The sequence below is a fragment of the Pangasianodon hypophthalmus genome, chromosome 21, assembly GCF_027358585.1.
Source record: "Pangasianodon hypophthalmus isolate fPanHyp1 chromosome 21, fPanHyp1.pri, whole genome shotgun sequence".
NCBI lineage: Eukaryota > Metazoa > Chordata > Actinopteri > Siluriformes > Pangasiidae > Pangasianodon > Pangasianodon hypophthalmus.
The window spans coordinates 1,606,377-1,632,236 of NC_069730.1; the positions used below are offsets into that span (position 1 = coordinate 1,606,377).

Genomic DNA, 25,860 nt, shown 5'->3' on the forward strand with positions numbered 1-25,860 from the left:
TGTCATTATTGCCATAAAGAGCAAAAAAAAAAAAAAAAATCTAATTAATTTTAATTCATTTGTTTCCTGGATGTGACAAAAATGAAAAAAATAAAATAAATAATAAAAATGTAAGGTTATTTTTTTAACCTTTTTGAGCACAACAATGCCCTCCTGCGTGTGTCCGTCGGTGTAGATGTCGAACATGGAGCTGCTGTCTCCTGGCACGATTCTGTACTCCACCCTGGCGTTCGTCCCCACATCCAGATCGTGAGCTTTAATTTTCCCCACCGCGGAACCCACCGGCTCCGATTCAGGAACTCGCAGGTGAAAGACACCTGTTACAAAGAGCCAAAAGCATGGTGTGATTTAGAGGAAGAGAACAAATCAGCAACAAACCTGTCACTCAGGATAAGGCCTAAAAAGGATCGCAGCGAGAGTCGGAGTCTGGAGGTAGTTAGTGCTCATTATCCACTAATCACTTCAGCAGCTCTGGCAGAGCGTACAGGCGTTGCAATCACATTTGCAAATCCGACAAAGATGTTTGTATTTGTGTCAGTGAGACCCCCAGCTGGCTTAATCATGGACAATCATGGATCTAATGCCCCGAAACGTGCCAGGTCGCACTTTACGGAAGATCCTCGTTGTACACAAAGACTTTTCTTGTTAATTACAGCATTCAAGGGTTCAGATAATTGTTCACGGCTGCTTTCGATCAGTCAGCTCTCATTCCTGCTGTTCATACACAAAGCACCTTTTTGGGATTCTTAGATAATGCTGAATTTAAAAATGTTGAAAGATCCCCAGCGGGATCACCATTGGAATTGGAATTCACTGGGAATGCCACGTAATCTCATGGAGTTTCACTGACTCCTCTATCAGGAGCTGTGGTGATTTATGGGAAATAATGGGATATATAAGGGAAATTAATGGTACCTCCATGTAGCCAGCCAGGGAAAACCAAAATGACCTCGGGACTCTTGAAGAGTCTTAATAACACATAACACTCACATTAAAAGCCATAGAGTTAGGACGCCATGCATGAAATTCCCTTAACACATAAATTAAAGCCTGATCATATATAGTCCTTGAGACTCGCACTGAACATTCTGAATTAAACAGTATAAATTAATTAATGAGTAACATAAAAGTCCTTAGAAATTAAAATATATTCCTCCGGATAGCAGAACACCGTAGACATCAGACCACATTCCAATAGATAACCCATAAAATTCAAGATAAATCAGACCACATTGCAATATTCCGACAGCTATCTCATGCAATTCAGTAAAAATGACAGAGAAATCAGACTATACAATATTCCATAGAATTCCAGTAAGAACTGTATCGAAATCTCACAATAGTCCAGTATTCCAGTGGATAACCCATTAAAGTCCAGTAAGAACCCCAGAGAAACCCGGTAAAAAAAACCCCAGGAATCATACTGCAGTATTTCAATGAATAACCCATAAAGTTCCATTAAGATTCCCATAGAAATCAGGCCATACTCCAGTATTCCAGCAGATATCCCTCAAATAGGCTTATCCTATTACAAACTAGAAAAATTCAACAGGAACACCATAGAAATCAGGCCATATTCCAGTGGATAATCCCATAAATATCCCTTTCGAGTGTGAGATACCAGTGATACTCCCAGAGCACACCAACGGAACACTTATTGGAAATTTCTAAAGCAATCCCTATGGAAATTTTCCATAAAGGTAAAGTGGCATGGACGAGAAACTTTTCCTCCCATTTTTATTTATTAAGTTTTTTTTAATTAATTTTATTTATTAAGTGTTTTCTAAAGCCAAAAACACACTGCTGATAAAAGCTTTTAAATGGCATTAAGGCAAGTCTACAGGTGAACCGGGTCATTTTTAAAACAACAGATATCACAATTAATCAGCAGTTCCTCTTCACATTATTATTTTATTGCATTTAAAAAACATTTATTTATACAAATAAGGCTCAATCTAAATAAATACGTGTAACATTGCATACTTAATACAATCAAAAATCTAGTCTTTGGATGAAGTGAGAATGAAAATATTGTTTGTTTGATATTTCATCGTTTTATTGTTTAATCAAGAAAAAAACAGAGTCTTATAAAATAGTTTTTGCCACTTTTTTGTATAAAATAAATATAAATACAACAATAATATCCTTTTGATCAGATGTAGGAATGAAGATATAAAATCTAAAATTTTCAGAAACTGATATATTTGGATAAATATAGAAGAAAATAGATTTTAATAAATTTTGAGAAAAACAAAACAAGACGTGATTTCATGTGTTTGCACTCAGTGTGGTTTATAAGATTTATGAATTGATGCGTATATATTATAACGACACATACGTTAATTGACATTTAGCTTAAAGTTTTTTAAGGATATATGACATAACATGATTGTGAAGTGGGCGGAGCTAAAGCGTCAAAATTTCAGTTAATGCAGTGGAAGTGAGTGGACAAAAAACAAGTGAAAGACACGTATATCTAGCTTGGATAACATGACAGAGTAAGAGAAGACATATTAAAGATCCAAACCAAAATCATCATTTTTACCTGTAGCGTGTTGCGTTAAGTGTTTCAGGAGGCTGTGTACATGTCGTGACGTACTTTTAGCAAACCTTGGTGGATTATCGTTGACGTCAGTGAGGGTGATGTTGACGGTGGTGGTTCCAGCCAGACCCCCCAGCTGTCCTCCCATATCTTTGGCCTGGATCACGACCTGGTACGACTCTTTGATCTCCCGGTCCATGTTTGGTAATGCAATCCTTATCACACCTGAGCACAAGAGGGGATGATAGAAAGCAGGTAGAGTCGGTTAGTCAGGCTACAGTTTACTCAAATTCAATTTTCCTTTGATGGCTGAGCAGAGATGGAGAGATACGGGTTTTTAATAGCTATTCATTAATCAATGTCCCTAAGAGCTGCGACGTAAAAGGTGAGCGGTTGACATTCTGCTAAAGGCTAATCAACTGTAATAGTTTCTGTCTCACAGGGAACACCTTTTGATCAGAAAAATGCAGCTTGACAAAATGCCAAACTGAACTGTAGGAAAAAAAAGAGAAATGTTTATTTCTGGACTTGGAGGTTGGAAGATTATCAGAAACTTCATGCAGGCTTTTCATCTCACATCCAGACATATTAACCTCAAGCAGCCAAACACTATAATTACATTTCGTAATGATAGACAGCCGCAGATACAGCCTTGTTTGCAGGATGTAATGAAGTAGATTGATGCGTACCGGTTTTGGGGTCTACAGAGAAGTACGGCTGCCCGTGTAGGACACTGTACACTATCTGGGCGCTGTTTCCGTAAGTGGGATCGTCTGCATCCGTGGCCGTGACTCGCGTCACATACGTGCCTGTACAAACACACATGCAAATACTCATTAGGAATCATTTACAAGTTAATATGTTGTGTATTTCTTTAACATCTGCATAGTCAGCACTGATAAACAATTTGCGATAGATGCAATGTGGTGCAAAATCTTCTCCAGATTGCAAACAAAGCTGCAGCATACAAACTGATTTTAAAGAAAAAAAAAGTTTTTGTTTCATGTCTTTGTTTGTGTTTCATTCCCCAAATTCATATATATGAAATAAAAATAAAATTGTTCATGAGAAATATTGGTGATACTTTAATTAAAGTTTGGTGACATACTATGTACAGTATATATGCCAGTAATGCTGTATATACATTACTAATTAAAGATTGCTTAGAAATCCAATCTTTCTTAATATATTAATAATAGTAATTGCAAAATAAAGTTACTGACATATTAAAAAACATTAAATATGTAATTAAATTTCCATTAAATAAGGAAACTTGTATAGCATTTTTAAGTTTTATTATGTTTTATTTTCATTAAGTATTAATTAAGTATTAACTTTATTATAAAAGTTTTTAACCTGACACAATACATTACATATAACTGTAAACTTTAATTAATGATTTATTAATTTAATGAATATTAAATGAAGTAGATTGAGTAAAGTGTGCATTGAATGATTATAAACTGTTTATTTACCAAATCTTAAATGAAACTGCACCAGACAGGGCTGGTAGCTACTATGAATTATTTGGTAGTTCAGTAAATCTTCAATTATTCAATACCTGCAAACAGCTCCTGGAAGTTTAAGGGGTTTAAACTTAAACTAATTAAATTTAATTCTGAATGTTACTTATTGTTTAAATTAAATAAATAAATAAAATATTTTATTTAATAGTTAATAGTCTAAAGTCAACTCTTTTCAGCATCCTCTTGATTGACTATCATGAAGCATGTTCAAAATTCGGTTGAAAGGCTATTATCAGCCTAAATCAGGAGAAATTTAATAAAAATAAATGGTAAAAAAGTCATATGAAAACTGGATTTGTTTTCCATATGGGGGTGTGTAATGTAATTATAGCAGAGTATCTCTGGGATTTTAGTCCAAATCCTTCATTTCACTATTTTTTATGGATAGTGCTTTCCTGCATCTGGAAAGATTTCTCTGTATTTCACCTTCTCTAAAATGAGCAGTGGAAATAAAATGAGCTGCAGGTAATATATATCCCGTCTGAATCGACATTTTGGTAAATATTTCATTATATTCTTTCGGAAAAGAGGTTTTGAGCTTTTTTCTTCAGTATGAAGAGACTCCAGAAAGGGTTTAAAATGCAAAGCAAGAAAATATATAGACAGTGTTTAAAAGGAAAACTGTCTTTGGGCAAGTTATTGAGTTCCAAGGACAGATACAGCTAACAGACATGTTACAGTCACATGACCTACTAATGATCAGCCACACCCCCTACAACACATATCACATAAAAAATACCAAAACAATCAGTTTGTATTTATATGTATCGATATGTAGTACACATAAAACTTCAGTGTACACTGTAAAGTCCCATTTGTGATTTATAAACTACAGGAATGCTTATCTCAGGCGAATCGATCATAATTGCTACAGACCTCCTCCGGGAGGAAGACAAGAAGTCCTGAAGTGTTATTCCACCCGAACAGTATTTCAAACCATATTTCAATAAATGCAACTGCAATGAAACTCCTCACATCGTTTAACTGTGTGCTTCCAAACACAGCAATTTCCCAGTTTAAGACTTATTTAGCAGTATTTCAGCAGATTGTTTTGCCAATTGGGAATGTGTAGACATATTCCGTGATATATTGTTAATATAAACTGCTGAGTTTTGAAGACTGTACAGTGAAGGATTTTCATTGCAATTCTGTTTACAAAAATCTAGGCTTGTGTCATTTATACTGTTATTAGTTTTATGGCAAATGTAACCATATTTCACAGTGTAAGAAAATGAAAAGAATATTGTGATATAACCATCAACAGATTATCTGTATTCTGTAACATGGACATAAACATAATGTATTTTAACATGACTGTATTTTTAAGTGTTTAAAAAAAAAGGTAAAATATCTTGCTTGGGAACAACAGATTTTGCAAGTGAAATTTCCTGTAGTTTAGATCTTAGGGAATATTTTCAGCTGAAAATAAGACACACTGAAAAGCATTTATGACCATAATTTTGTCTTTGAATGCTTAAAAATGCCATTCTTTACTGAATTAAACCATTTATGAATTACATCCTAAGATGGATTGCTTGATGAGAATCAGACATATTATAAAACCAAACAGAATTTCAGCTTACAGAATAATAATGTTCTGTACAAGATGTCTTTAGAAAGTTACAAATGTAAATGAAGTTAAAAAAAACCTTTCTAATAGTCTCAAAATGTTGATAATGTGAATTTGAAGTAAGCTTTGTTGAGCTGTAAAAGTAGATTATTGTACTTTAGAGTTTTGCTAGCTGGAATGTCAAAGTGTTGATGCCCCTGTTCTCGAAACATCTCTTCACCCTGATAAAACCTTATAATACTAAACTCACAAATCGCTACCAAAATACATTTAAGTGAGCGTACGACCAGTAAGACATGGAGCCCGGTTGCCAGAGGAGTGCTCACAGGGGAAATGAGGAAGTGGGTCAATAACGAAGCTCCAGGTCAATTCTCTGCAAAAGAGTGACACAAGCAGCTGCCGCAGAGCGGTCAATGAGAGGACGTCTTTAAGAATCAGCCCACTCATTAATGATTTAAAAAATATATCGCATTATGGATTGTTGGTTAAAAAATACAGTATATTGTCATATTTTTAATCACTATATGTCTATTTTCTCTATTTTATTTTATCTATACATTGCAAACCTTTGCTAGCTAGTATTACACTAACTATCATGTAAATCACATCTATTAGCCAGGTTTGATAGCAAACTAGCTAACATTATAGGCCAGGTTTATAACTTTAATGTTAGCTTTCACACCCCTATCATGTGATAGAAGGATGCTGAGGTACTAGCAAAAACTAAATTATTAGCCTCTGCCTTAAATTTAATATTTTCCATTATATCGAGACAACAAAATAGAAAAGGAAAATAGAAAGAAGCAAATAGCTATATCTTGTCTTAAAAACTCAAATATTTGGGTTCTGTAGAGACTAGAATATAAATTAAATGCTTATAGACAGTGTCTGCTTTTAAGATTAAAGCCTGATGGACTATATGTGAGACCTTTCTTCTGAAATAAGCCATGGTGTAATGAACATGTGGAGGAGAGAAGATAGTGACCAAATCCTATCACTTTACAAAGTTGTCTTGGGGCAGAAATTCTGAAGAAATACATTTTTTTTGTGCATCAAGTACAGATGTGCAAGGAGATTCTGGGACATGGTATTTAAAGGAATATAAATAGTACATCTTTGCAAATAATTGAGTCTAGTCTTAAATAGAGTCTCAAAGGAAAGCAATTAATCTATAGCAGGATTTTACACACTGTGTGTAGGAGGAACAGGACCTTGGCCTTCAAAATATCCGTGCTCTAGTGAGAAAATTAAAATATTAGTCGAAAGAGTAGTACATTCAGTACACGGTTGCTAGCACCCCGAAGGAATAAACCATTAAAGTATTTTATATGAGATTCTCTGACACTGCTTATGTGTAGGAGGAACAGGACTGAGAGCAATTTCCAAACTATGACTCATTGGTCTGATTTTGACTATAGGGCAATGCATGAAATACTTAATCTCTTTTTTTTTGTGTTCCTTTTCTTTCTTTCCCTTTTTCTTGGCTTTAACAGTCCAAAAAATATAACTTTATATACTGCTAACAAAGTCCTTATTGTCCTCCGAAATGGGATAATAAAATAAATTTAAAAAACGAAAAGACTTTTTTTGTGTGAATAAATAAAACACAGTTGAAACATGACCTGTTTAAAGATTGCAGCTACGGTGTTCAGGATGTGAACCTTGTTATTGTTGTTTACCTTTATTGCTGAAAAGCAATTCTCTCAGTAAGTTTTGCCTTTTGGGAAAAGAAATAGCGTTAAATTTAATGTAACCGAGATGAAATGTTCACAAAATGGATTCCGCAACAAAGTCTTGATATGGGAAATTTTTTATGCATTTTAAGGGGGCAAATTTGCCAGGTTGTGATTTACATAGATGTGAAGAAGCTCAGCTTACCTACAGGTGACATCTCAGGGACACTAGCCACATACGGACCCTCCAGGAACTTTGGTTCATTGTCGTTGATGTCCTGGACCTTGATGATGAATGTGGACTCGGGTTCGAGGGCTCGTCCTGTGAACACATCCACAGCCTGCGCCCTGAGCGTGTAGTATGGCTTCTCCTCGCGGTCCAGACTCCTCAAGGCATGGATGTCTCCCGTGCTCGGCTCGATGGTGAAAATGGATCCGACTCCTTCTCCAGACAGCGTGTACTTCACCAAGTTATCGCCTCGATCCAGGTCACTGTGTAGCTGCAAGGTTCATCATAATGAGACACTTCAGCGGAAATCACATTACGCCGATGGGGAGAAGTAGGACAAAAAAGTGCTCACAGCTAAGAGTAAGCAGATTCATGAGCTGGCCAAGGCTCATCAAGCACAAGGATCATCATATGATTCTGTCCTCGACTATCATTTAAACTGTTGAGATGATGTTAAAGGATCAAGTCAGTGACTTTTAATTCAGGACACTCTTGTAATATTTGGTAAAGCTCTCACAATAAAATATCTCCACTGTCTCTGAAAACTCAGGCTTTGTAAATGGAGGGGAAAAAAAACCATACACCCACACCCAATCAATCAGGAGGAAGTGCCTCCACGAACTTGTCAGTCATGTTGCCTTTCACTTTAGAAAGTTCAGGTTCTTCTGCTAGAATTACTGCATTGTATGGAATACTGACAGTACACATAGCCTTTGTATAGAATACCAAATCATTCATTCCTTCATTCATCTTCGGTAACGGCTTTATCCTGGTCAGGGTCGTGGTGGATCCAGAACCTATCCTGGGATTACTGGGTGTGAGGCAAGAATACATGCTGGATGCAATGCTAGTCCATCACAGATCACCACACACACACATTCACCCATTAATACGTATCTAGGGACAACCTAGAGTAGTCAATCCACTCACCGGAATGCTTTTTTAGAGGTGGAAAGAAACCAGAGAGCCCTTACAAAACCCATGGGACATGTGAAACTCAGGATCAAACCAGAGACCCTGGAGCTGTGAAGTGGCAACACTACCCACTGTGCCACTTTTAATTCAGAACACTTTTGTCATATTAGACATAGTCCTTATAATAAAATGCCCCCAGACTCTGTAGACTGAAATAAAAAATGCATACAATGTGGACAACAATGTCCAACCAATCAGGAAGAAGTTCCTCTATTGATTTGTCAGTCATGTTTAGTTTCAGTTCAGAAGGTTTAGACTCCTGTGTTTGCATTACAGCTTTGTACGGAAAAATGATGGTATACATTGTACTTGTGTAGACTACCAAATTGTTGATTCTAACATTCATCTTCAGTAAGTGCTCAAACAGTCATCGTCAGTAAGAGCCGGTCAGGGAGGATCCAGAGCCTATCCTGGGAGCTCTGGGTGTGAATATGCCCTAGATGGGACGCCAGTCCATTACAGGGCCCCACAGACACACACTTATTCACACCTAGGGGAAATTTAGCATAGGCAATGGACTGAGCTATTTCACACCGAAGAAAATGCATCTTACTATCTCTGCAGTGTGGGCATATTTCTTCTAGAGACAAAGCCTAAAAGATGCATCCACAGGCCCTTTTTCAACGTGTAAGCCATGTCAAATTAATGAAAATATCCCATTCAGTAAAGCATAAAGAACTACTGAATAAAGAATTCATTACTTAGCCCTCTGAGCTGGCTTTATGGTACAAGATAATCCTCGAGTCATAACAGTGGGATAAAACAGGCTCCATGTTCTGCTTTATTTATATGGTTAATCTTTTATAAAGGACATCATTAAGGTTTGGGTTATGAATTAACAGACCTCATTCAATCTCCGTCCACACTGCTGGGGATGTCAACTGCCTGTGTATCCTTGTCAGATGTTCTTAGGTTACACTGGCTTTACTCTCTTAATGATGGTAGCAAGATGAATTTTCATTTTAAAGGTCAGACAGAAAGAACAAATTGTCCCGCTGAGATAATCTATCCTCAGCGTAAAAGGCCGATTGCTCCTCATATGAAAGCAATTACTCACACTTTTTCATTTATACCCCGTAATCGAGGATCAACCTGTTTAACTCATGCTGAGGGTTATCCTGATTCAGCTAACCCTCCGCATGAGTGTTAGCTGATCACCTCATTTTTAAGCCTGATTTTTAGCCTGATTCAGCTGAGTCTGTCCTTGTTGACCCTCCTTTATGGATTTTTAGGGCAATTAGAATCGACAGTTCTAATTTCTCACATCTCAATCAGAGCAAGTTGAGGTGTATTGAATATTTGACTATGGATGCTGTCCTCTCTCAGGAAAAAGGTTAAATCTAGGATAGAGTTTCCCTAGCAGAATGGTTCCAAGTAGAAAGAGTAGCAAAAAACTTTTAATTGTCCAAAGACCCATGTGTGCTGTGAGTGCAGAAGTGTATATTGGTCAAAGACTCAAATCTGAATGAATCTCGTCAAGAGCCAATAAAAACTGATTGAAAATAAATACAGTAAGTGCATAAAGTGCAGTACACAGCTTTTAACATTTTTAAAAATATCTTTGTTTATCACGGCAATTTGCTGAGGATTACATTTTTTATTTATTAGAGAATGGACATATTGACATGTTGTGGAGTGTCTTTGAAACAAGTTAGTTCCCATTCTCACTTATGTTATAGCAGCTGCAAACATTTGTTCCCCATTAAAATGAAAAATACACAGCTTGTCATGTTACCAAGAAACCGCAAAAGCGTAAACTCCCCTGTCCTGAAGATGGCTGAAAATTTTAATTTACATCTTTACCTCTGACTGTTACAAAGCGCTGACACTGGAGACTCATTCTGTAAATGTTAAATAAATGTCTCCTAACAGAACACTTCACCATATCAACAATTTTTCATCTGTTCAAAGAATGAGATGCAGCTGCTTTTCTAGAAAATGAATCAACACCTTCTGATCAATCAGAATCCAGAATTCAAAGGCACTGCGGGATAATTCAGGATAAGGCAGTAATTGGAGTCTCTTACCACACTATACTCATAAGTGTGCGAATTTGCATTTACAGCATGCAATTATACATTATTTTTTCTGGCAGTCCTGCGATTTGAACTCACATCCTTCCAGTCAGTATAGCAGAACTTTAATCACTGAGCTAGCACCACTGCCACTCTTCCTCTGACTCTCAGCATGGGGTAAATTTACCGATTACTTAATTGCACATGCTGTGCAGTATAATCACACTCTTAAAGCACTCTGCACTCCAAAAGTACAAGTCTGAAAGTTTTTCTCTATGCATTCTTGGACAAATTCTCCACTATTATTCTGCTATTTGTTGCATATGATCAGAAAACAAATTGATATCCAAATGTCAGGTCACTGTTTGCCTTCATATGTAAGGAATAAAACACTGTGTGTCATGCCTTTAGAGGAAAATAATCAATAAAGGGTTGGTGTGGTGGAGTGTGCTTACAGTTGCCACCTGAAGCTGATTATTTTTCCTATATTGGCACATTTTATTCCTATTATACTACAGTAATGTGCCAATGATTACAATTTTTTTTACATATATTAAAGAAGGACACATACTACTTTTTAATCTTAGTTGTGTCTACACTTGCAGTTAAATTAAACGATGTTTAACAGTCGTTTGCTCACCAGCCTCTCTTTTTTCTCATGTTGTTGCTTAAAATTTACAGCTTTACCTCAAACTGCTGACACTGGAGTCTCCTTCCATAAATGTTAAATAAACATTTAATAATCTCCTAACATAAAACTTCACCATATCAACAATTATACACATTTTTAAATCTGCTTATGTGGAGCGTCTGCTGTACAAGTGCCCGTGAATGAGCTGTTACTATGGAAACGATAACATTAATATGAACCTGTGAGCTCCAGCTGCACTGTCAGAGCTGCTGTTATAGAAAATCAATCAACACCTTCTGACTAATCTGAGTCCATATTTTGACTCACCAGTCTTCAATGAACTTCAACAGACAATATCAATAAACTCTGAAAGTGACCACAAATGTAATTTCAGCATCTAGGGTCTCGGGTATTCTCAAGGTTTCTCCCTGTTATTCTCATGGAGTTTTTGTAGAGCTGAATTTCTGTTAAAAGCGTAATTTAAATTCTTTTCAGTTCTGTTAGTGTTACAGTTTTTTCACTCATCCCATTCCCTTATCACTTTGTATAAAATGCTCAGATTGCTGAAAATGGATCACACCAAGGTGCCACCTTTGATCACATTTCATATTTCCTAGCTGCTTCGCTCAACTCTGTCTCTTCTTAACTTCTGATTGCTTAAAATGTGCCCTTCAAATAAGAATAACTGGAGTCAAAAGATCAGTAAAATGTCATCTTAATGTGTTCATGTATAAATTACACACACGGTGTTAGCGTTCAGTGGGAATTACTTGGGATTGGTGTCTTAACCTTTTAAGGAAGAACATGAGCTCTTCAAACTTTAATAACTCTAAAGCCATTTGAGATATCAACATACTTTGGACTCTCAGAAAGTTTGAGCTCTATGGAAATGTGTTTGCTAAATGATTCAGCTTGAGTTTTTGAGCAGATACCCAGTCTTAAAACACAGGAAGACTTGGTCAAGCTGGTAAACCTGCAGATTTCTGAATTATTGCTATGAAAGCAGCATCGGAGACAAATGGTTTCCAGAAAACAGCACAGCAGTAAGGAGATTAGAAAATCTCAAAATTATTTAGACAGATAATAAGCTGGAAAAGGTGGTTTGTGATTATTATCCACAATTTTCCATCGTAGCACACTGCATTTGCAAATTCAACAAAAAGTCAGGAAGTCAGTAGTGAATGTTTCAAAACATAAAAGATATTTGAGCCTGACCTGTGTCTTTATTTCCTCTGGAGATCTTTAATCTTTAATGTGATTGTGTGTAGCTATCAGGAGAGTTATATGGTGGCTTTGCTTTGGATTTTATTTTGCTCGGTTTAGTCAGTGTTTCCAAAAACTCGTGCGTTCCTGATTCTTAAAGGATCGTCTGGAATCCATGAATTAATCTGAATAATGAAAACCATTATTGCATTATTGCGTGTAGTGCAGCAGGCATCGGGAAACATGCTATAGTTACAACCTCGAGGTGCTTCACATCACGTTTAAGCGTAGCACCAAATGAAAACTGTTCACTGTCCTGGGCTCCTGATTTGTCCACCACTGCTATCAATATAGAGTGATATCTGGCTGTTAAAATACTTCATAGTATTCCCATATCAACTATACAGTACAGTCCATATGCTAGTATTCTTCACCTTTATCAGAGGAAACAACTCTGAACTCTTTTGGCCCAGTTTCTGCAGTGTGAAGAGCACTGTAACTATTAGAGAGAGTGTTCAAAGTTTTCCTTCACACCTCAAAGTCATTGCCTCATCCAACTTTCCAATCTTTTGATCTACAGCCCTGTTATAAAAACAAATCCAAGAGCACTGACCACCTCCTTCACACACTGGAACGGTCCATCCGATTCCCTTTTAACCAAGTTAGAGGAGGATGAAGCTTATTTAAGCCTATCAAGTGAAGCTTGATGTCGTTTTGCCAGAAGCTTACTTTGGGTTAAATTAATCAGCGGTTGAGGGGTACGGTTTCTTCTCCTGATGTGAAGCAGGACGTGATAACCCAGCTCTGACGTGAACAATGCTGCATGGCAATCCCTTGTCCGCCCTGACACGACTCCACTAGACCTAACGTGATGGTTCAATTTAACCGTGATCCCATTTAAGCTTAAGGTACGGCTTTCTCAACAACTGAGCCTTGATATTCAATTTGGAACATCTGAGAGAATATAAAATCCCTTTAACCCAATGCCTTCGCACTGAATGCACAATCAATGCTCTCAATGGCTACAAGTTATACTGCCAAGTTACCCTGCCATAAGCAACGGATAATAGCATATCCCTCATGGACGATTAGACCACTGCGGTCAACATAAATCAGTAAGCAATCACCGAACACAATCCGATAAAATTCTCTTTTGGGGCTTTGCATTTTCAACCACGTCCACACACTGGTCATTTTTAAGACCTAATAGCATCAGTATGCAGCCTTTTTTTTACACAAGTTGACAAGCCATTATTCACAGATTTACTCTCATTAGAAGGTGTATTATTTTGAGAAAAAAATTTAATAAGGAAGCAGAAAGGTTAGACATCTAACGTCTCAGATCAGAGCTATCCATTTCATCAGAGATGAAGTGATGCATATGAACCTGCTGAAAGATTCTGGCTTCATCGACAAATTTGTCACAACAAATAAAAATCAATGCTTTCTTATCCCTTCAGCAAACTCAAGCTTAGTACAGTAAAGCTCTGACTGGAGTGTGTGTAAAAACTTTAAAAAATTAATAAAACTCATGGCTAAGCTGATTTACCAACTGCATCTCTGATAAAAATACTATTACTTGTTCTTGTTTTTTGGCCTTAATGAATATGCAAGTTGGGGCATTTCTACCTAAAACTACAGAATAGAGGGTGGAATCAAGGCAAATAGATAAACTAAGAGATTACCTTGTGGAGGGCAGGTATTAAATTTGCAGGGTGTTTCTAGAAAATTCATACTGATGGGCTGCTGCCAGAATGAAAATTGCACTGAGTGCCTTCACTATCCTGTGTTTCTATATAAGGGGTTCTCTTTAGTGTTTCAGTTGAGCATCACTACTGGTGTTAGCTAGTTAGCATCATTATTTGCACAGGAGTTAGTTAGCATTACAGCCATTACTATGAAGGTCTATCTACTTGATTTGTTTTATAAAGATGCCATTCAAACAGTTCAACGTATTTACATGCACATCCAAGAGGAACGTCACTGATTCCGTGTCTAACTTTATCTCTTTCACTAGTAATAAATTTCTCCATTGACTTATTGGCAAAATTTCTCCATTGGAAAAGTGCTGCCAATGTTAATTCTCGCTTTTCATTTTTCCCGCTTTTCAAAGCATGGGATTTTTTACTAATAGTAAAAATCTGTGTACACCGGGTGCTTATGGGATTCCGCCTAGTTTTCCATTCTGAACAAACGGGAGGGATGTTGGGGGGCGTGTCTATAAAAAGATTTACAGGAGGTCCATGTCAACACAGTCCACGCCCACACCGGACCTCAGTTTTCCAAATGTGCTTTCTCAGCTACATATACACTTATGGTGATGTCATTGCTCAAACACTCATTTTCATCATGTTCTGCAAAGTTCTGAGGTAATCTATACTAGCAAGAAAAAAATCAAAGGGATTTTATTATTAAGAGCCTTGTATATGTGGTTTACCTTTCCGACATACTGTGGTTCAGATCCCATATATTCCTCCAGCACGAAGAACTGGTTCCACACCCACCCTCGTTTGACTCTCTGAAAACCTGCCATGCCGTGCCTCCTGTGGTCCCTCAGACCCCCGTGGTGCTCCTTTCCCCACCTGTGCATTGGAGAAACGAAGCTCTTGTCCAGGAGACACCAGAGGAACAGCAGCACACAGTTCCCCGTGAGCATTGGAAACGTTTCAGTGTGGACCTTCAGCTTGGAATACTAAGTGACTCTGAGAGCTGAACGCCGAATCCGGGGTAAAATATGCCACAGTGCTTCGATGACATTGATGAAGATCCAGGGCTGCTTGAAATTTTCCAGTGTTCCACCTGTAGGAAAAAGGAGATTACATGGATCAGAACATTCCCGTTCCAAATTTCCGAGCACGTCCAGGATGATCTATTGGGCTGTTTGGATCATCCATATGTATAGAGGAGAAAAGAATTGGGTGTCTTTTCTGTAATGTCCTATTTTGGTTTTGTCTTTGAAGCAGTAAAGCGTATCTTTTTTGCCCTCTCGGGCATGATGTAATCTTACAGGAAGATTTTTTTTTTTTTTACAGATCACGGTGCAACAGGAATTTGAGCAAACTTGAAGATAATTAGAACTCTTGAATTTAACATTGGGATGCTTGAGAAATTCTCCAAGAGTATGTTAGGAGGATAATGTTTTGGTTGTTTGCAATGCAGTCTCTAAAATGAGCCTGCTTCAGGATTGAGGATGCTTATGGCCTGATTATGCAGATGGGTTATCATGAGCACTGGAAAAAAAAACCTGGCACTGAGGCCCAGGGTCAAAAAAAATAGAAGACCACACACTCTGTGACTGCATAATTTGGTACAAGAGAACCCCTCGACCATGTTGGTGAACCAAATGAAGGTATATTGGGGTGAAGTGCAAATTTAAAATATGAAAATACAGCACGGGTTAGCACCACTCTCTGTGGAAAATGCTCTCCAGAATTATCTACGTAATCTACATGAAAAAGAACAATGAAAGAAAATTGCCACTCAAAAATGCTAATGTGGCTAAAAACAGTTAAAAATAAGTCATTCAACAATGCTAATCGGCTAACAAATGACAGCTTGTTGGCGTGCATTTTTAGTGATTCCTTTAAGAGTGTGTTAAAGGTGTGAGAAGTCTTCAAGGCAAACCTAAAGTGCTAGATACCTTGGAAGAAAATGTGTTTGCTAATCGCCAGACAGCCTCAAATAGCAAGTGATGACTGTTCTCAGGCAGTCACAGAACTCGTGTTGAGCCTCCACAGGAACACTGTAGCGTCCCAGGAGAACGGACTTACATCTCATTACACCACGGCGCTGTCGAATTCTGCATTCTGATTCATTTTCTGACAGTAAGGCAGCTACAAATCACAGGTTTATATTAATGTGCTCATTCTAATACATTATCGTTTGTATATTAACAGCTTGACACAGCAGACGTTCCGCATAAATGGATTAATAAATGATTGATAGAATATTTAACATTTATGGAAGGAGTCTCAAGAGGAATGAAACACTTCAGGGCGTTCTGTTATCGGAATATAAGCATCTCCACGTCTATAGTAACTACACTCCATCGCAACACCCCGTCATTCATTATTTTCCTATAACAGCATGACATCGTGTTGTATTCCTTAGTTATCAAATTTATTCACATGACATATTGTACATTTCGGATTTAGTGATTTCACCTTGCTAGTTACGCAGAGTATGCTAGCTAGCTATGTACATATGAGTGATTTGGATTTACTTTGTATAATTTTATAGCGGAAAAAGAACAACAGCTAAAAATGTAGATAAAACACCAGAAAATATTTAAAAATGTATTTATATGATTGTTATAGTCATCAGGATGAGAGGAATTCTAGCTGGAAAACTGCAAAAAAATTTAAATGATGGTATCACACAATGATTGTTTGAACTAAAGTTCCTGCAGCTTCTTCACAATAAAAAGAAACTGTGAATTTAATGTCTGGTTTTATAAACTGTTCTTTCAGAGTAAACTGTCTTGGCTGATGTGTAAGATGTGCATTGTTATGCTGGAGCGTGAATAACAGGAAACCGCTTCAGGGCACTTCGCATTAGCAGTCTGGAGTAGTTACAGGACTAAGCTGCTTATTGCTGAATAAACATTTGGTGTTTCAGTAGGCCACAGCTGGCCGAATCACTGAACCTGTGCTGTCACATTCAGTTAGAGAAAAAGAGGCTATTGTTAGCCAGGAACTTGCGGCTAAGCAGAAAGTTAAGAAGGTTGTTCAAGGAAGGGAGCTGACAGCACACCCACGCTCGCGAGATTAAAACCAAATGAATCTAAGGCCTTAATATTCTTGAGCTTTTATTCTGCTATCAGAAGGTAGGAAACAATGCTGGGTCATGCTAGCGAAAAAAATGTAAATCATTATAACTTAAGTTTTGATGTATCCTGCAAATATGTCACTGTGATGTCCATACATAAGGAATAAAACACTCCGTGTTGTGCTGTATTAGGAAAATAATCAATGACATTCCATCATCAGTGTCTCTGTTTTCTCTCTTGAGGTTAATAAGACCAAAAAACTCATCGTATCATGTTACAGAGAAACTGCAAAGCATAAATATCTAACTTAAAGATACAGCTTTACCTCTGACTGTTACAAAGCGCTGACACTAGAGACTCCTTCCATAATTGTTTAAGGCTCCTTACAGAAAACTTCACCCTAACAATGATTACACACATTTTTAATCTGTTTATGCGAAGTGTCCGTTGTACAAGTACCTGTGAATGAGCTGTTGCTATAGAAACGATAACGTATGGCAGTGAGCGCAGTGATATACTAAACCTGTGATTTGCAGCTGCACTACTGTCAGAGCTGCTGTTCTAGAAACTTACTCACCTACTGACCAATCACAATCCAGGTTTCAACAACCACATGTTTAAATGTTAAAACAGCTGGAACTCTGATTAAAGTGGATTCCAATTAACAACCAACATCTCTCTCTTGAAAGTTCATCTAAATCAAGCTAGCGAGCAGGGATTAGCGTGTATAGAGTCAGCAGCAGTGACATATGCTGCCTCTGGAATACAGTCAACATGGCAGTGGTGCGAATCGGAAAACTGATGCCTGCGTTTCCCTCAAAATATGATGATGTTGATGCTATTTTTGCCACCAGATATGATTAAAATGAAGATGTAGTCCAGAGAGATAGAGAGCGAGAGAGAGAACAAACAGATTGTTGGCTTTCTGAGAATGCATTTTTTATTATTATTAGCACTTCACCATGTTGGCCGTCCGCCCCTCTGTGAATGATTACAGCGTCCAGGGAAGACACATGGAGTGTTTGTGTCTCACTTCAGAAGCATGATTAAGTGCAGTATTCACTTTTAATTGTGAACTGATTAATTCCTTTGTACATACACTGTACAAATGAGGACTTGCTGGGTGATAAACACGTAATAACGCAATGTAACACAGCCACGCCAACACACCAGCCATGCAAACTCTCATCAAAGATGAAGCGTGTTTTATTAGTGAAAAATGAACAGTCAAAGAAGAAACAAAGCAAAGTTCATACATAGGAAAACAAACCATCTGGAAAACACAAACACAACAACTGATAAGGGTGTATATAACAAGGCTGTAACATAATGACACTATCGGGATTTGTTTAGTGCTCTAAATATTCGTATCTGTATCTTTGACAGTTCCTCAACCTCAGCTACATCACTCCAGCAACACTTATAACTGCCCTCCACGAGAGATGTTGATAGATGCACAACAGTGATGCTGAGAGATGTACAACATTCTAGTAGCCTCATTTAAACCACTGCAACTCTGACCAAGTAGTTACTAAGAATACTGAAAATGCATGTTAATAAGCATGTTCATGATTTGTTTCAGCTGCCCTCTATGGGATTTTTTTTTGTTTACGTTGATATTACCTTTGCGATTCTAGTCGTGTCTCTGCGCCTGTCTTGGGATTGGTGTGTTACCTGATTGTGTGCACCTGTTTCATGTTAGGTCTTGATTAGTTTGTCTGTTTATATACTCTTGTGTCTTTGTCTCATTGCGAAGTCTTGCCAATCGCATTGTGCATTCATATAGTCAAGTCTAAGCCTTGTTCTCTTAATTTCTGTGTTGTGTTTTTCCTGGTTTAGACCCTCGCACATTTTTTATTATTTTGATATATTTACGCTGGTTTGCTCTTCCTTAACCTATGCTATGAACATTGGCAGTGATTATTGACTCTGCCCTAATAAACAGCACGCTGAGTGTACGCAATTAAAGAACAGCACATTATAAGTCTTATCCGTTTATAGTTATGTTTTATGTTGTGGAACAAGTTCGTGTTTTCACTTAGCTATAAACAGTCGTTCCCTCACCAGCCTCTCTTTATTCTCTCTCTTGAAGTTAATAAGACAAAAAAAAAAAACATTCCCGAGATACTGTGAAGAGTAAATTCCTCTGTCCTGAAGATTTCGGAAAAATTTAAATAAATATCTCCTGAGAGAAAACTTACACAAAATATACACACTTTTTTAATCCATTTATAATTATGTGGAGTTTCTGCCTGCGAATGAGTTGTTACTATAGAAAAGCTAACATTAGAACGTGCGTGTTAATGTAAACCTGCGAATGACAATTAATCACCCGTCACAATCACGCAATTAAACACCAGTCAGAATCCAGAATTCAGCAGCACTGTGGTGTAAGAAGAAGATATTAGGACAGTCATTTTCCAACCTACAGCGAGATGGTGTGAACAGATTGCCTTTTTATGACTTTATTCATTATTATTAACACTTCGCCATATTGGCCGCTCGCCTCTCGTTGCTCATTTTTCACCGTGAGTCATTTGCGGCGTTCGGGGAAGACACATTCGGGCTGCGCTGGTCTCAGATCTGTAGCATAATTTAATACTGATGTCCCGTGGAATACGTGGAAATGATGAACTTTAGATTCATATTACAAATATGTGCTAAAACCTGAAGCCTGAGAAAATATGAAGCAGAGATTAGATCCTGTCTGAGGGTTTCAGGCAGGAAGGAAATGCTGTTCAGAAACGTATGCAATCAGCAGCGAGGTCTGTGCGCCGATTAGCAGATTTTCAGGGGCTGTAGATTTGCTACCCGGCTGCGTCGCTCTATCAGAGTGAAGGACACAGTCAATGTTGTCGTCCTTCAAGTCCTTTTTGTTTTGTTCTTTTTTGTTAGCAAGAAACATATCGCATTCAGTAAAGCGTTCCTGCTCTCACATGCACTTTGTCTGAAGAGCTCACTGACCTTTTCGAAGCCAGGCTTGTCAACAGCTCTTAAGAGACTTAATTAACACGTGACATGAAGCACCGCTTCATGTGCTGTTTACTTGTGTTGCTGTCAAATTCAACAAGGTGAAAAGCAAATCACTCCATTTGCTCTTCTAAAGAGGACTAGATTTCATACTTATATCCAAAATTAAATCCCCAGTGGAACAGCGTGAGGATTGTGATTTGATTGCGTAGGTTTTATATTTACACACCAGGCAAACGTGTTTTTTTATAGAGGAGTCACGTGAAATTTACGCATATGCTTTTTACCCGATTCATTTATTTTCACATGATTTTTTTAAATGATTTATTTATTATCACATGTGATGTTTACACAGCATTGTGTGATTTTTTTTCATGAACTGTTCATTTTTCACGTGATTTCACATTTCACATTCATTTTCACACAACGGTTTTTCACTATTCGTTTATTTTCACACATGATTCCTAACTAATTCATTTCTTTCATTTCTTAACTGAATTTTCTACACAATCCATTTGTTTTCATGTGCTTTTTACACAGGATTAATATATTTTTAAATGTGATTTTTACAGAATTCATTCATTTCACATGTGACTTTACACACGATTAATTTATTTTCATGTGTAATTTTTACACATAATTCATTTATTATTATTATTTTTTTTACATGTGGTTATGTAAAACCCCTTAAACATGACCCCTTAATCTTCACATTATTTTTTAACACAGATCATTTATTTTCACATGATTATTTTACATGATTCGTTTATTTTCATAAGCAATTTTTCAAAATCATTCATCTACTTTCACGTTGATTTTCAATCATTTTTTTAAATTTCCCATTTCATTTCTGTGATTTTTACACTTTTAAGTTGATTTTTGTTCCACATGATTAATTTAGCTTCAGTTTTGTCTTTTTTTTTGTCACTTTTCTGATGTTATTTGTATGAAACCTAATTACATTTCTCCTACACCCTTAAAATTCCTGCACATTTTATGTGAGGTTTGGGTAAAACAGGAGTTAACATCCATCCAGCCATTTCAGATGCTGGCATGGACCAGTGAGCTGAGAATCTCGGTGTGGGGGTGGAAGATGGCTTGGCCCAGGGGAGAGAAAAGCCATTCTGAGGTTCTGTTTTGCCCAGAAACACAAGAGAAGAGAAAAGAAAAATCACAGCAATCAATGAATATATGATTTACCACACATTATACTCTAATTCTTTCATTTGGGAAATGTGAGGTGGAGAAAAACTGGAAGAATACACATGCTATTTTCAGAGTTTTCAGGAGGAGGCGGATGCAAGTGCAGATGATTTAATAATAAGTTTAACACGATGAAAACAAACAATAAGGAGACTATGAACATGAACATGAGCATGAACATGAACCAGGCAAGCATGAAGAACACACACGAACCCGAGGAGAAAGAGACAAATGCTAGACAACGAGTCCCACAAAATCCAGAACTTAAATACAAGTGCCCATTAGAAATAAACGTCTCTCAGGTGCACGTGAGATCATGTGCAGGGGCTGATGGGTAACATAGTCTGGTGCCGTTCTAGGTGCTAACATGACAGCTATGGTTTGAGCTGTGAAGGTTTATGGAGTGGAGTTTAATATAGATGTGGATTTACTGGAGTTTTAAAAGCCTCATTAAATCAAATGAAATGTAGAGTTGAAGTTATAAACCCCTGTGTGGCAGTATATATAGAGTAGCAGTGTAATGCAATGACACATTTAATCCCAGAGTGGAAGTTTACATGCCTCTGGAAACACTGGAAAACTCTGGAACCCCCAGATGTGGAAACATCAGCAGTGTCAGCATGGTGTGTGAATCGTGGCTCTGACAGTTCCTCATCCTCAGCTTCATCACTCCGCTTCAGAATTGGTCTCAACTTTTTATCATCCCACTAGACAGCTATTATTTTTGCTTATAAATCATTCATTTATTTTCACATGTGATGTTTACACAGGGTCGAGAGATTTTTATTTCTTTCATGAGCTGTTCATTTTTAACATGATTTTTACACCATTCATTTTCACACGAAGTTTTTTTTTCACGAATCGTTTATTTTCACATGTGATTCCTACACGAATCATTTATTTCCTCTCTGATTCCTACACAAATCATTTATTTTCACATGTGATTCCTACATGAATCATTTATTTTCACATGTGATTCCTACATGAATCATTTATTTTCACATGTGATTCCTACAAGAATCATTTATTTTCACATGTGATTCCTACAAGAATCATTTATTTTCATGTGTGATTTCTTTACACATGATTCATTTATTTTCACATACACAGGATCAAGTGATTTTTATCACACATTTTATTTGTTTTCATTTGATTTTTACACAGGATTGATATATTTTTACATGATTTTTACAGAATTCATTCATTTTCACATGTACTTTTACACGATTCATTTATTTTCATGTGTGATTTTTTTTTAACATAATTAATTTTTTTTTTACATGTGATTATTTTTTAACAATGACTCATTAGTTTTCACATTATTTTTAGCACAATGTACTTGCCTGCAATATTTTCTAATGAATTAAGTTGGTTCTACTTCCTAAAATATAAATAAAGCAGTAGCGGAACTTAAACCTCCAGGACCCTGACCAGGCAGTTACTAAGGATGAATGAATGAATGAATGTAAAAGCATCACACAGTACTGCATGTCTATGTTAATGCTCATGTTAAGGAACATGGTGTTTGTTTTGTTGAATCCTGTGGGATCTCAATCCCAACGCAGAGCTCTAGTCTCCTGTAGAACCTTGGAAAATTTTCCAAACAAAAATAAATGAAAAATGAATAGTGCGCATCCTATTCGTCTCTGTATTCATTTCCGTTTAGAAAACATTCATCTGTTCATTCTGAATAATGCGTTTGTATACATTAATGTCTAATACAGAGAGGAAAAGGAACCCTTGATTATTATATTTTCTCACTGGTATATAAAATAATATGGTTTATACAATAATACTAATCATTTTAAAGAGTTTGAAGAGTTTATTAATGAATAATTGTATTCAATGACAAACAGTTTTAGCTACAAGTCTTTAAAACAAAACGAAGCCTAATAAATCTCCTTCCCTTTTTCTCCATCCTGTGACCTCTGTCTTCTCTCCTTATTGTCCTCTCCTTCCTCTCATCACTCCCTTCCTTTCTTCTCCTGATCTGCTATATCCATCATCTCAACTTCTTAAACTCTTAAACTTCTCCCAGCTTTTAAAAGTTATAATTCAGGCACTCGAGAGTACCGGCACTTTTCCCAGTGTTTTGTGCAGACAGCTTGTTAATGGGACTCTGCCCCTGGCCGCTGTCTCTGGTTCAGCTTTTGACTTTCTCTCCTTTCTTTCCTGGCACAGTGAAAAGATGTCAAAAGTTGGAATGTACCTATGAATATAAAATATTTCCCACCCATACACACACACACACACACACACACACACACTGTATAGATGAAATACCTTGGCTTGACAGGAAAATCCCTCGGACAAACCTAGACATGAAGCTAATTAAAAAAAGATATATACACCTCAACTATCACTGTGTCATGATATTTTTCTGCAAACTACAATCACTCTTTATTGTGTTACAGGGTTGCCAGGTCTGTATGAAATAATCAACCCACTGATCATTCAAAACTAACCCAAGGACCAGATAATGCTGAATAAAATCAGTATGAAAACTCACACACACTCTCTCCTAAACCTTGCATTAAAGAAAAAAACATTAAGACGACTGAAGCTGTATTAAAACTTCAGTTCTTTCATCAACATCCTAAAATAGTCTCGTATTAGAGATACTTTTTATAAATATACATTTGTAGTTGAAGGTTTTTATTTCATACACATAGCAACAATACCTTATTCTAGTAGAAGAAGCAGCCAAAGCCTTTGTTTATTACATATTCATCACAGCACAGTGGAATTCTTTTCTTCACATATCCCAGCTTGTTAGGAAGCTGGGGTCAGAGCACAGGGACAGCCATGATACAGCGCCCCTGGAGCAGAGAGGGTTCAGGGCCGTGCTCAAGGGCCCAACAGTGCCAACTTGGCAGGACTGGGGCTCGAACCCTGATGTTCTGATCAGTAATCCAGAGCCTTAACCATTGAGTCACCACTACCCCGGTTTCTACTGTTTTGTGTAAAGAAATAAAAACGTTGTGTCATGGTTTTAGGAAAATAATGAATGATCTGTTCATTGACACGTTTCTCTTTTCTCGTTTTCACATTGGTTTATGGTTTCCTACGTTACCCACAATGCTGTGCTGACAGTAGTGCAGTGGGATTTATCCCTCGCTTCATCTCTACCTAAAGAGAGCGATGCAGCGGTGCTTTAGTCTTTCAATCTATTCTCTCTCTCACGTTCTCATCTGTACACTCTGCTCAAACAGATCAGCTTCCAAAGCTTACTACAGCTGCATTGCATTCTGGGACTTTGAGCCCAGTGTTTGCTTCAGCATCTCCACTACTCCACTAGTATATTGTATCTCTCATTAATATGATGTTAATATTGAGTAAGAAATGAGTTGAGTAAGAAGTGAGTAAGAAAAGAAGTTTTTAGAGCTAAAAGCGAAACCTGACCGTTATCCTGTATTGCTGATTTATTTTTTTTTCTCCTTTTAAAGAACTGCGCTAGCAATCATAATACCGCTGTGATCAGCACGACACACAACCGCTAACTTCTCACAGGAATAATGAAAATGGAACACCAACCAAAAAATTCACCAGAATCACTAATCACATCACATATATTTCAATATAAACATAATGGATATGTGTTTCAGGGTGGAGTTGAACTTTAATAAGAATGCAGATGCTCCATGTAAGGGTTTTAAAGCATTTCTTTTTTTATTTTGTTCACACTTTTATTTTTTCACTTCTAATTTTCATTTTATTTACAGTTTTCACTGTATGTGAAATATTTCCTTTGTTCTCATGTACACTTTTAAAGAATATTTCTATTCTATTTCCATTTTTATTTTTTACACCTCTATTTCAATTTTCTATTTAAATGTTTATTTTATTTACACTCTTCACTGTAAGTCAATATTTTTCTGCACATGAACATTTTAAAGAATATTTTAACTTTTGTTTACACTTCTACTTCTATTTTCATTGTTAAATATTTTTTATATTTATTATTTTATTTTATTTACACTCCACTGAGTCATTTTTTCACATTTACACTTTTTAGGAACACTTCTATCTTTCATTTATTACCATAGGTATCTGTATTATATTGTTATTTTTTGTTCTATTCTTGAGCAAGCTGGTAAGAGAATTTTCTTTTGAGATGAATAAAGCTTATCTTTTAATACAACAATCCCTCTTAGTAGAATTTCTAGGTAACAAGCAACGTCCTCATAACATAGCGTCCTCTGGTTGATGCTGTTCGAAGGACATACAGGGAATTTTCTATGTGTGTTGGCGTTATTTATTGTAAAACTCTTTATGATGTCCTTCATACTGTTGACTGGCTCTACACAATAACATCCTCTTAACTTTTAAAGGTGTTCAGAGGCATTCTGAAGCCGTGTTCTTCCTATAAAACACTGTGTAGCAGTAAAAGCGTTTCTGATCATTAACCAGCAGGCGGAAAGTTCCAGCACTGAGCCCCGGAGAAGGTCTGCTAACACCCAACAAGACCCTCTCGCTCTAATGGTACCAGACCTTAAGCACAGATCTACACCTTTAACTCAGGTGACAAGCAGCTTCTCAGAAATCCCCACTATGA

At 37.0% G+C, this 25,860-nt stretch overlaps 1 protein-coding gene across 1 annotated transcript in view; it reads right to left on the reverse strand.

The window, feature by feature from the left end:
• The window catches only part of cdh12a (cadherin 12, type 2a (N-cadherin 2)), a 50,311-nt gene that overhangs the window by 18,774 nt on the left and 5,677 nt on the right, over window positions 1–25,860 (reverse strand). The window contains exons 2-6 of the mRNA XM_026941210.3: window positions 14,802–15,163; window positions 7,517–7,811; window positions 3,232–3,351; window positions 2,600–2,767; window positions 130–317 (exon numbers count right to left, since the gene is read on the reverse strand). Coding sequence (XP_026797011.3) covers window positions 130–317; window positions 2,600–2,767; window positions 3,232–3,351; window positions 7,517–7,811; window positions 14,802–15,020 — 990 coding nt within the window. The 5' untranslated portion in view covers window positions 15,021–15,163. The remainder of the gene's footprint in view (window positions 1–129; window positions 318–2,599; window positions 2,768–3,231; window positions 3,352–7,516; window positions 7,812–14,801; window positions 15,164–25,860) is intronic.